Source organism: Salminus brasiliensis, chromosome 15 (assembly GCF_030463535.1).
Source record: "Salminus brasiliensis chromosome 15, fSalBra1.hap2, whole genome shotgun sequence".
Lineage (NCBI taxonomy): Eukaryota > Metazoa > Chordata > Actinopteri > Characiformes > Bryconidae > Salminus > Salminus brasiliensis.
The window spans coordinates 35,371,145-35,383,848 of NC_132892.1; the positions used below are offsets into that span (position 1 = coordinate 35,371,145).

The 12,704-nt window shown below is 42.0% G+C and overlaps 2 protein-coding genes across 2 annotated transcripts; one reads left to right on the forward strand and one right to left on the reverse strand.

Annotated features, from left to right (window-relative positions):
- Positions 1-3,371: 3,371 nt before the first annotated feature.
- LOC140535865 (retinol dehydrogenase 8-like) lies at positions 3,372-8,211 on the forward strand. The gene is made up of 6 exons (XM_072657399.1): positions 3,372-3,477; positions 5,053-5,214; positions 6,368-6,547; positions 6,698-6,791; positions 7,673-7,856; positions 7,984-8,211. Exons 1-6 carry the CDS (start codon positions 3,372-3,374, stop codon positions 8,209-8,211), a joined length of 954 nt encoding a protein of 317 aa, XP_072513500.1.
- A 2,425-nt stretch (positions 8,212-10,636) lies between these two features.
- Positions 10,637-12,214, reverse strand: LOC140535888 (fish-egg lectin-like). Its single transcript, XM_072657426.1, has 5 exons — positions 12,160-12,214; positions 11,707-11,934; positions 11,427-11,614; positions 11,042-11,169; positions 10,637-10,721 (listed from the first exon to the last, which is right to left on the reverse strand). The coding sequence occupies exons 1-5, from the start codon at positions 12,212-12,214 to the stop codon at positions 10,637-10,639; spliced, it is 684 nt and encodes a 227-aa protein (XP_072513527.1).
- Between the last annotated feature and the right edge of the window lie 490 nt (positions 12,215-12,704).

The window sequence follows — 12,704 nt, forward strand, 5'->3', positions numbered from 1 at the left end:
AGGGTTCATGTCATTTTTGAGGGTATAAATTTAAAGTATAAATTTCACAAATCAGAACTGTGATGTAACAGTTTTGGGGGTTTGGAATTGGCCTGTTAACAGTTCTGTTTTGGTTCTGCTGGATGTTCTTTTAAAGAAGCGTTTTTTTTCCTGGAAGTTTATAGACGTACAGCTTCCCTCTATAGTGACCAGCAATGGAAAAGAGATCCAGTAGAAACCCTACTTACTAAATAATGGATCAGTCTTATGAGCTGTAAATCCATGCTTGGGTCCAAAAACTTGTAAAAAGACACGCCTTTTCTTTTCCAGGGTAAATCTCTTTGATAATGTGAGCTCTGGGGCAGATCCTGAGGCTACCAACATACTGATCATCCTCACAGATGGAGTCGCTTCTGATTTTGATAGTAAAAATGTCATTAAGCGGTGTGATGACCAGCATATCATACGAATCGTCATTGGGGTGAGTTAAAGCAAGCACTAGCCAACCACACAATACAATCAAACTCCACCTGTTCATCCATCTGTCCTCCACTTCAGTGCTGTAAGCATATATTTGTATTGACAGCTAGGGGCCGTCGACATGCAGAGGATTGCTAGATTTGCCTCAGAGCCCAAAGAAGAGAACACTATGTATTTAAATCCAAGTGAACCGGGGGAAATTTTTGCTAAACTTCAAAACAAGTTCAGCAACATTGGAGGTAAGCAGAAATAGACCTTGGGAACGTTACGTTTCTATATAAACTCACAGAGCACTTTATTAGGAGGTTGGACATTGGATGTTGGACGATGTTGTCATGATTGCATCACAATTCCAGAAGATCTTTCAGTAGAACTTTTGTCTCAAATTCTTCAGATCTGTCATGTTTATGAAACCAGTGTGAGAGACTTCTCCTTTGTGAGATGCTGAGATGCCGTTAGAAACTATGGTCAAGGGACGAACATGGTCAGCAACAATTCTCACACAGTCTGTGGTGTTTTTGGTTGACCAATTATTGATTGGTTTCCAGCTCAAAGTATGTCAAGAAAACCTTCTTTACATCATTACACCACCTTTACACCACCTCCACCAGCCTGGACAGTTCACACAAGGCAGGTTGGCTCCATGGATTGATGCTGTTGGTGCAGCCTCAGCTTCTGCTGTTGTAGAACCCATTGGCTCCATGCTGCCTAATAATGCCAGGCGTGGGCTAGAGGGGTATAAAGCCCCCCAGCATTGAGGAGCTGTGGAGCAGTGGAAGAACTGTGTTCTCTGAAATGATGATGGTGGTGGAGCTCCATCCAGTACTTTTGGATGGGATGAGTTGGGGAGTTCAGGATGAGGTGGGGTGGTGGTCGATCATCCATCCAACATCTTGACCTCTTTCGTGGCTAAATGTAATTAAATCCTCACACCTATTTTGCTCCAAAATCTAGTAGAAAGTCTTCTTCTCTGGACTTTTTTTAATCCCCTTGATTTCAGAAGAAACACTGTGACATAGTAGTTGTGGAAGGCTGCAAGTGCAAAGAGACTTTTTTTAGGGCGAAAGCAAAACTCATCATCAGGACAGGCAGAGGTCAAAAACAGGTAGGCAGGTACATCACAGGCAAACCCATAATCCAAGTCATAAAACAAGCAGGAACATCACAAGTGCAAGATTAGTGTTGTCACAGTGACTCCACCAACACTCAAATCAGAGGTGCTTATCAGCAGTCCTCATCAGTCCCATAATCAACATTACCTGTGTGCTTGGAGCTGAATTTCAGGTGAGGGGTGGAGCTTAGTCCTTGCACAAGACATGAGCTCCCCACTGAGGCCAGCAGAGGGAGACATTACACACTGAATGAGCAGGTGTCCCAATACTTTCGTCCATACAGTGTATTTGGTTTTCATAAAAGTTCTCCACTTCTTGTGTTTTTCCTCTCCAGTTTCTGCAGGTCACTGTAAGCCAGACGTGTCCGACTGACTGATGGCTATGAGGACAGCTGAAGCTATTAGATCTGAATCTCAGTGAACTCTACAATCTTAGAAAGAAAGGTGCTTCAAAGGGTTCTTTGAGTGATGTCATAGAAGAACCACATATTGGTTTGGTTTGGTTTGGTTTGGTAAAGAAGTGTGTTTCTAATAGAGATGTGTGAAAAAGTCTGAAAACAGACCTTAAAAAGGTTCTTTAGGGAACCAAAACTGGCTCTTCTACGGCATCACTCATGGAACCAGTAGGAGCACCTTTATTTTGGAGTGAATTGTCTAAAAATGACCCAGCAGAACATCACTTTGACATCAGGAAGATCAGACTCTGATGTTGAATTCTGGTTAGAAAGTCACACATCCATCAAAACCCAATACTGGGATGAGGTTGAGGTCCAACGTTACACAGACATTGCATACTGGGTACTGAACACCACGACCAACAACATATCAACATCTAAGAACGTTAGAAATTCACGCTGTGTGGACGTTAACATTGGGAAGTTCAGCAGATGTTGGGTTTTGGTCACCATACCTGAAATGTTATTATGTTAAATGTTGACGTTTGTTGGCATTAGGTGTTGTCCTGACATTGAATTTTGGTCACTACCTATATTCAACCTGATTTCAACGTCTGTAGATGTCAGGAGCTTTTTCATTCATTAAAACGCTCTGAAGTTGAAGGTCATTGATGTTCTGCATGTGTTATAATGAGAGAACTCTATTAAATTCACCACTGTCTGGATTTCTGTTGTTATCTATCTTCATTCAGCCTACAGCAGTTTAGCCCCACCCATTAATCCTACAGCAGTTTAGCCCCACCCATTCAGCCTACAGCAGTTTAGCCCCACCCATTCATCCTACAGCAGTTTAACCTTGCCCATTCAGCCTACAGCAGTTTAGCCCCGCCCATTCAGCCTACAGCAGTTTAGCCCCACCCATTCAGCCTACAGTAGTTTAACCTAGCCCATTCAGCAGTTTAGCCCCACCCATTCAGCCTACACCAGTTTAGCCCCACCCATTCAGCATACAGCAGTTTAGCCCCACCCATTCAGCCTACAGTAGTTTAACCTAGCCCATACAGCAGTTTAGACCCGCCCATGCAGCCTACAGCTTTTAAGCTCCACCTATCATCTTTTCAGCCTACAGCAGTTTAGCCCCACCCATTCATCTTACATCAGATTAGCCCCACCCACTCAGCTAAATTTAGCCCCAGTCAGCTCTCTGAGCATGTGCAGGAGATAACTCGGCCAGGAGTGTGTCCACTAATCCAAGCTCATACATGTGACCCCAGCCCTCTGTGTGTGTGTGTGTGTGTTTATCTGCTTTGAGAGTTACTTAAAACCTGCCATAGCCTGTCTGACACACACACACACACACACACACACACACACACACACACTGAGAGAGTGTGTGAGGAGAAGCGATGGCGGCAGCGGGGCAGAAAGTGGTTCTGATCACCGGCTGCTCGTCTGGAATCGGCCTGAAGATCGCCGTCCTGCTCGCCAAGGACCCGAACCAGAGATACCACGGTCAGGACGCTCGTCTGTATGTATGTGTGTGTGTGTGTGTGTGTGTGTGTGTGTGTGTGTGAGAGAGAGAGAGAGAGAGAGAGAGAGGCCTCAGTTTAACCTCTTGAACTCTAGACTGATAACACTTAGCACATTTCAGTCACTTAAGTTCTAGATAATAACGGGCTAAGCGTAAGGCTTAGATGAAAACATTTGATACATGTTTCTTTTAAGAACCTTATAAAAGTGGTTCTAGATAAAAATTTGAAAAGAGTTCCAATATCCAAATAAAAACCCCACTTCATATAGGGTTCTAGGTCATTATTTTGGGTAACATGGTGGTTAGTTCCAATATTAGATCTAGAACATTTTAAAATGGATAAAAACTAGATAGCACCAAAAGAGGTTCCACTATTGGCCCAAGTCGCAAAACTCCCTTTGCTCAGAGAATACTAGACAGTCATGGTGACTAACATGATGGCAAGATCCATGACTGAATTATGCTGAAATGGTTCTAGATATTACCTGGTTAAATGTATGATACAAAGGGTCAAGGGTTCTTTAGCAAAGGCAGTGGTTCTATATAGAACTCGGCTCAGACAATCCTCAGAATGCCTACATTGATCTTCTCAAGAAGAAAAACATCTGCTACATGTTTACTTTACAAAGCTTTTAAAAATGGTTCTAGGTAACGCCAAAAAAGGGTTCCACCGTTCTTGCAAGTGAAAGTTGCTTAGACTGTACTAGGTAATTATGTTGGGTAAGTCTCTATAAAAAGGGGGTTCTTTAATGCTTCTGTAGAAAAGGCAGTAGTTCTATACAGAACTCAGATCAAAGAAACCTCTAAATGCTTAAATTGGTTCTCACAGACAAGGAGAACATCTGGGACACGGTTCTTTTAAGAAGCTTTTTAAAATGGTTCTAAACACAGAAATGTGAATTTGCTGCCCAGCATGTCTACATTTCAGTGCAGACCACAGTTACACAACTGAATGGTGATGTAAAGTGTGTTTGTGTGTGTTTGTGTGTGTGTGTGTGTGTGTGTGTGTGTGTAATAGAGAGAGAGACAAAGAGAGAGAACAGTGCCTGTACACATATATGTAAGACTCTTTATCCCTGCTTACCCCTAAACCCCTAAGTCTGCTCGACTATATTCAGACCCAAACAACACTATATAATATCCACACACACAGACACACACACACACACACACACACACACACACACACAGATCAGATACAATCTGCTGACTTGTTCTCAACAAAACAACAAAGGAACAAAGTGGAACAAAAATGGAACAAAGGTCCATCAGACAAGTCCATCACATAGAAACATTGTCCATCAAACAGGCCGTCCAGGTTTAGTGTCCATCCAACAGGTCCACCAGTGATGCTGTCCATCAGCCCCATCAGACAGGTTGACCATAACACAGGTCCACCCAGTTTAGTAGTCCATCAGCCAGGTCCATCAGACAGGTCCACCAAACAGGTGATACTGTCCATCAGACAGGTCCACCAAACAGGTGATACTGTCCATCAGACAGGTCCATCAGTCGGATTTGATGTGTCTCAGACTTGTGCGTCTCTGTGTCTGCAGTGATAGCGACGATGAGAGACTTGAAGAGAAAGGATAAGCTGCTGGAGGCAGCAGGAGATGCCTATGGTAAAACTCTCTCCCTCCTCACTCTCGACGTCTGCAGCGAGGAGTCCGTCAAACAGTGTGTGAACAGTGTCAAAGACCGGCATATAGATGTTCTGAGTGAGTACTCACACACCAACTGTCCATCAGGCAGATACTGACTGTTCTAACTGTAATACTGTCCATAAGACAGGTCAATCAGTGATACTGTCCGTTAGACAGGTTAACCAGACAGGCACAGCAGACAGGTCCAGCAGACAGGTCCATCAGGCAGGTCAATCAGACAGGTCAATCAGACAGGTCCAATAGTGATACTGTCCATTAGACAGGTCCAAAAGTGATACTGTCCATTGGACAGGTCAATCAGACAGGTCAATCAGACAGGTCTAAAAGTGATACTGTCCATTAGACAGGTCAATCAGACAGGTCCATCAGACAGGTCCAATAGTGATACTGTCCATTAGACATGTCCATCAGACAGGTCCATCAGACAGGTCCATCAGACAGGTCCAATAGTGATACTGTCCGTTAGACATGTCCATCAGACAGGTCAATCAGACAGGTCCAAAAGGGATACTGTCCGTTAGACAGGTCAATCAGACAGGTCAATCAGACAGGTCCATTAGTGATACTGTCCGTTAGACAGGTCAATCAGACAGGTAAATCAGACAGGTCCATTAGTGATCCTGTCCGTTAGACAGGTCAATCAGACAGGTAAATCAGACAGGTCCATTAGTGATACTGTCCGTTAGACAGGTCAATCAGACAGGACAATCAGACGGGTCCATTAGTGATACTGTCCGTTAGACAGGTCAATCAGACAGGTCAATCAGACGGGTCCATTAGTGATACTGTCCGTTAGACAGGTCAATCAGACAGGTCAATCAGACGGGTCCATTAGTGATACTGTCCATTAGATGGTCCATCAGCTATAGTATTCATAAAGCTGCACTGTGTGTACCAGTTTATCAGGACTGTATTGGGTCTTGAGTTTGAGTTTGGAACAGGAAGTCCTGGTGTGGAACTGTTATCCAGTGTTGTACTCAGTAGCCCCCTCTGCTGAACAAAAGCTGAGTTGCACAGTGTTCAGATGCTGCAGATTGAAGAGACAGAAATAGAAGCTCACTACTCATTCAGCTAATCCCAGACCAGGTTTATTAATGGCTCAGGGATCCTCTTCTACACACTCACACACACACACACACACTCACACACACACACACACAAACATTTAAACTCAGTTGAACTCTGAAAGCTGCACTCTCTGCTGTAGTCAATAATGCAGGTATCGGCCTGGTGGGGCCCTTGGAGAGTATCAGCATGGAGGAGATGAAGAAGGTGTTCGAGACTAATTTCTTTGGTGTGATTCGAATGATTAAAGAGGTCATGCCTGACATGAAGAAACGCAGAGCAGGACACATCATCGTCATGAGCAGCGCGATGGGACTGCAAGGTGGGGATGGTCATTAACACCATGACCTCATTAGTATTACTGTTATTATCTATAAAATAATGGATGCTCAATGCCTAGTTTTCTCTGTATATGTGTGTGTGTGTGTGTGTGTGTGTGTGTGTGTGTGTGTGTGTGTGTGTGTTTTATAAGGTGTGGTATTCAACGATGTGTATGCTGCATCTAAGTTTGCCATGGAGGGCTTCTGTGAAAGTCTGGCTGTTCAGCTGCTGAAGTTTAACATCAAGTGAGTGCTGCCCTCATTTGCCCCTCCCTCAGTTCAGGCCAATTTAGTTCAATTCAGTTCAGTTCAGTTTAATTCAGTTCAGTTAAAATCATTCAATCAACCATTATAGTTCAATTCAATTCAGTTAAGTTCAGTCCAATTCAGTTCAGTTCAGTTTAATTCAGTTTAATTGAGTTGAATTCAGTTCGGTTAAAATCATTTAACCTACCATTACAGTTCAATTCAGTTCAGTTCAATTCAATTCAGTTCAATTGAGTTTAATTCAGTTCAGTTTAAATAATTCAATCAACCAGTTCAGTTCAATTCAGTTCAGTTCAATTCAATTCAGTTCAATTGAGTTTAATTCAGTTCAGTTTAAATAATTCAATCAACCAGTTCAGTTCAATTCAGTTCAGTTCAAATAACTTCAGATCATTTCAGTTCAGTTTTAGGTCATTACTTAAAATTAAATTTTATTAAATGTAGTTCAATTCAGTTCAGTATAGTTCATTTAAATACAATTCAAACAATTTTAATGCAGATCAATTAAATTCAATTCAGTTCAGTTGAATTCAATTCAATAAAAATGAATTTCACTTCAGTTTGGTTTAATTCAGTTCATTTCAGTTCCATTCACTTCAATTCAATATAATTAAATGTAGTTCATTCATTCAGTTCATTTCACTTCAGTCTTCAATGCAGATCAATAAATTAAGTTCAGTTCACTTCAGTTCATTTAGATGAGTTCAGTTAAGTTCAATTCAAATAAATTCAGTTAATTTCACATCAGTTTGGTTCAATTTCCTTTACTTCATTTTGGTTCAGTTCACTTTACTTCAGTTAATTTCACTTTCAGTTCAGTTCACTTCTACTGAATTGAATTCAATTAAATTCTTGTCCAGGATGTCCATGATCGAGCCCGGTCCAGTCCACACAGAGTTTGAGATGAAGATGATCGAGGATGTTTCTAAGAAGGAGTATCCAGGAACTGACCCAGACACCGTTAACTACTTCAAAAACGTCTACCTGCCCTCCTCCGTGGACATCTTTCAGACACTGGGCCAGACTCCAGATGACATCGCCAAGGTCTGTTAAGTGTGATGTTTCCAGGTGTTCCTGCTGTTCAGTGCTTTACTGTAAAGGTACTCAGCTACTTGCACTTAAACCAGGTTCAAGTGAAGTGTTCCTAAAAAATCTCTGTCCCCCTCTGCAGTGTACTAAAAAGGTGATCGAGGCAAGTAGTCCCCGGTTCCGTAACCTGACGAACCCTCTGTACACTCCAATTGTGGCGCTGAAAATGGCAGATGAAACAGGAGGCCTGTCGGTCGGAGCCTTCTACCACCTGCTCTTCAACCTGGGGGGACTGATGCACATCAGCATGACAGCACTCAGGTGGATGACCTGTGGGTGCTTACGCAGCCGGACCATCTCACCAAATTAACACAGCAAGCTAAGAGAGGTGAGCCAGCAACCAGGTTGCTGGTTCAAATAGCAGGACTGCATCTAAGCCACATGTTTATTATAGATCCTGAAACACTGATAGACAACATCTTACACTTGTTTTGGGGAAAAAATTAACAAATCCTTTTGCTTATAGAAAATGCTAAGCTAATTACTAGATAACACACCCACTACTGGAGACACTGTTCAGTCCAAACACTCCTCAAAAGTTAAAAGCAGTAACTGATCAACACAGTGATTTATCAGTCTACTCAGGCTTTAGCAAAGTTCAGTAACACTGAGATCAATAACTGATCAGCACAGTGATTTATCAGTCTACTCAGGCGTTAGTAGAGCTCAGTAACACTGAGATCAATAACTGATCAGCACAGTGATTTATCAGTCTACTCAGGCTTTAGTCGAGCTCAGTAACACTGAGATCAATAACTGATCAGCACAGTGATTTATCAGTCTACTCAGGCTTTAGTAGAGCTCCTGAACACTGAGATCAATAACTGATCAGCACAGTGATTTATCAGTCTACTCAGGCTTTAGTAGAGCTCCGTCACACTGAGATCAATAACTGATCAGCTCAGTGATTTATCAGTCTACTCAGGCTTTAGTAGAGCTCAGTAACACTGAGATCAATAACTGATTAGCACAGTGATTTATCAGTCTACTCAGGCTTTAGTAAAGCTCAGTAACACTGAGATCAATAACTGATCTGCTCAGTGATTTATCAGTCTACTCAGGCTTCAGTAAAGCTCAGTAACACTGAGATCAATAACTGATCAGCACAGTGATTTATCAGTCTACTCAGACTTTAGTAGAGCTCAGTAACACCGAGATCAATAACTGATCAGCACTTTGGTAGAGTTCAGTATCCCGTACACAGTGTGCTATTTATAAATTAGATTTATGATTGTTTTTGATATTTTGTTAATAATCTAATAAATGCAACAACTGATAGCTAGATTACATTTACCGGTACCATTATCCCAAACTAGGGATGTTCAATTCAGATTCCAACCAACCTAAGCATAGTGTGAGAAAGAGGTGTTTTGGTATCTTAAAAGGTGGTTGTAAATAACAAATATAAATTATTCAATGCAATTATAATTATTATTGTCATTATAAAACTGTTATATATTTACATACTTAGGTATTGGTTTATTGATTCGTATTTTAATACTATTGTATTTTAAAACTGCATTTTAAAAATTCCTCACTAAGACTGGACCTAATGTTCTTCCGAGATGTTAGCTAGCACAATTAGAGCACGGTGAGAACCATCATGAGCAAAACAACAAACACTTACAATGCTCATCAGCAGGTGTTTTGAGAGGTTCTTCTAGAACACTGTATCCAGATTATAGTAATACATTTCTTCATTAGTGAACTAAACATTTAACACCCCTCTTCTTCCACAAGAGGGGGCACTGATAATCTTGTTTTTTATTATTATTATTATTTCTACTATTTTTCAGCCCCTTTGAAAATGTGCTTTGTATAATGTTGCCATTATCTCAAATAATTTTACCACCTCTGTTTTTGCTGACATCACTGCATGCAGACAAAACAGAGACTCTTATTCCCGAAGTTCTCATTCCCTGTATGTCAGTGTGTATGTCGTTGTATTGTACAGTGTTTTGTGGATTTTATACAAAGTGTATCATAAATCTGGTCACTAAGTGTTTGTCTCCTCAGTAAAATAATTATTTAAAAAAAAAACTAATTTTAGAATAAACACGAATAACATTCCTACAGAAAGTCGTGGTTCTCCATCATTACTTTCTAAACAAATCCTCAGATCTCCAGAACAGCAGTTTTACAGCAGAGGCAAAAACCTTTCTTAACTTTCAATGGAAGTCAAGGTAAAAGATGTGATACCATATGTCCATATATTTATTTTTCAATATGGGGTGTTGGGATACAGTCTGGTTGGGAGGGCTTTCTGTTACAGATTACTATTGGTCAGTGTTGGTCAGTGGATTTCTTTTAATTAGTGGCTGAACTCTGATTCTGAATTGATTTGGTGGGCCGGATTAAAACCTTGTTTGACACCCCTGCTGTAATGTAATCCTGCTAGTAATCACACATTTTCAAAATGTACCTGTAATCTAATTACCTACTGTTTTACTGTAACTGATCCTAGCGACTGATTCTTCTGTATCCTCATTACGCAACACTGTCATGTGTATTCCATTGCTAAACAACCCTCTGTGAGTGTGTTTGTGTGTTAATGCATGATTTTTTACAGGTAAATGCTCAACCTATTGCTGCTAACAGATGTGCAAACAGAATCTGAGAGATGTGTGATCTGGGTCTGATCTTGACCCATGAACTTCGGGATAAAGAGGACACAGTCTTTTTAATCGGTGCAGTTGCTGATGGTGCTGGAGGCGATGACCCACAGGTGGCCAAGATCATAAAGACACATGTTTGGCTTTCTCAGGATACACGATTTGGCACCATCCAGTGCCAGCAGGAGTGATTCGTGAAATGCCATCTCTGGAAGATACCAAGACAAGAACGTGTGTTTTCTTAAAACTTTACTGGTCGGCATACAGTTTGGTAAAAAGCTGCTGTCTATAGAGACGTAGAGATGCTGCAACTACGGAAACTACGGAGATGCTCAGACCTTGCTTTAGCCCATGCCCTTTAGGGGGCGTTGGGGGTTTCTTATAAGATACACTAACCACCTCTTTCTCCAATTTAGCTGAGTGGATTTGAACCAGTGATTCTAGGACCATAGGGTGAGCAAGGACCTTCCTGACAACCTTGATTTTCAAATCACAACACCAATAATTAATGCTGAAAAAAAAGAGTACCTGGTGAGGACATCTCCATTAGAATTGACCCCATATACTTTTCCATTAGTTGACACTTCAATCATAGAAAGAGATCCAGGTACCTGCTCCCAGATTAAGGAGCCAGCACAATTGGTCTGAGTAACGCTCTGAAATACAGCAGATCCGACAATGGCAGAGAAGACTGGTAAACAATGTATTATAATAGGGCATAAGAAGTAGAATTCATAAGACGTATGATTCACTGTTGAGACAATTACAAGTTAGTCCAAGGCTAGGCTTAATCTGTGTCTGGGGAACCAGCCCATACCATTCCACATCGGACCAGTGGTGCCATTACTTCTGTGCAGAGCAAAGCTGATCTGGTGCACATGCTGTTTTTTACCCAGTGCTCATCACACCGTACCTTCATAATGTAGTCGTCTGCAGAGTTCACCCCCCAGCAGCTGTATGGACCACAGCTGTAGTACTTCAGCTTCCCTTCGATTTTTATCCAGGCAGCACCTTCACCCCAAAGAAGGCAGTAGATGTCATCATACATGTTGGCTCCTGCTGGGGAGTTCATTCCTCCTGCGTCAACTTGTTTCAGGAGGCCTTCAAATTAAAGACAGAAGGCTTAGAACTTCAAACATCTACATTTATTATTATATGCTAACGTTCTGTCCAGGACACAAAGTCCAGTTCACCTCGAACATTGACCCAATATCCACTCTGAAGTTTGAAGATGTAATTGTCTGAATCGACTCCCCAGATGCCAGCAGGTCCCACACTGACGTGCTTCAGAGACCCAGGAACCTGAACCCAGCAGTTATTGGACAGGCTGAAGATGTCATTGTTTGTGTCCACTCCATACACCTGGCTGTGTCCAGCATCAATCTGCTTCAGACTGCCTGAAACCACTCTACACTCCAGAGCTATAAGAATAGCAGGGGAACATAATGAGAGAGGAATGGACAGTCACCAACCTTGTGCTTCCAGTCACCTACCACTGGCATCATTGGTGTTTATGCTAGGTCCAGAGACTTCTACAATCCATGACTACTTATGCAACATTGTCCCTTTGGTTAGTTCCTCAAGAGCTGGATGGTTTGACACGCAACATAAATTGTGCAAGATCAACTGCACTCATGAACACTCACTCTGAGAGGTTGTCCAGAGGTTGAGGAGCACAAAGAGCACAGCTGTTCTCTCCATGGTCTTCAGTTAGTGCCTGTGTTGGTCCTGATGAAGACTGCAGTGCTGACTCTGAGGAATGAGGAACAGACTCAGGTGAATATGATCGAGCCAGTGAGTAGAAACTGTTTTGCTCGTTAGAAAAACAGATCCAGAAACCTGTGTCAAAACATCACTGTACAGTCGGAAATGTCACCTTGCCATCTCCAACAACAAACTGCTTCCCTCTAACTATTGACCTAGTCCTCAATCTGTTTAAGAGAGGTTTTGTGATCAATAGAAAGGAGTATTCATGTTCAGCAGTTACATAATCTGATACAGTCCATGGAGTAGCTGGTCCATGCCCATCTCCACCCAGAGATGAGCACATCAATGGACCCCTTACAGTTTGCAATCAACCTAGCATTGGGGTAGAGGTTGGCAACGGGGGCCAGAGACCAGCACAGTGTGCTGATTCCCCTGCTATAACAGATCTACCAAACCTGCCAATTAACAGGTGAGTTGTATCAGG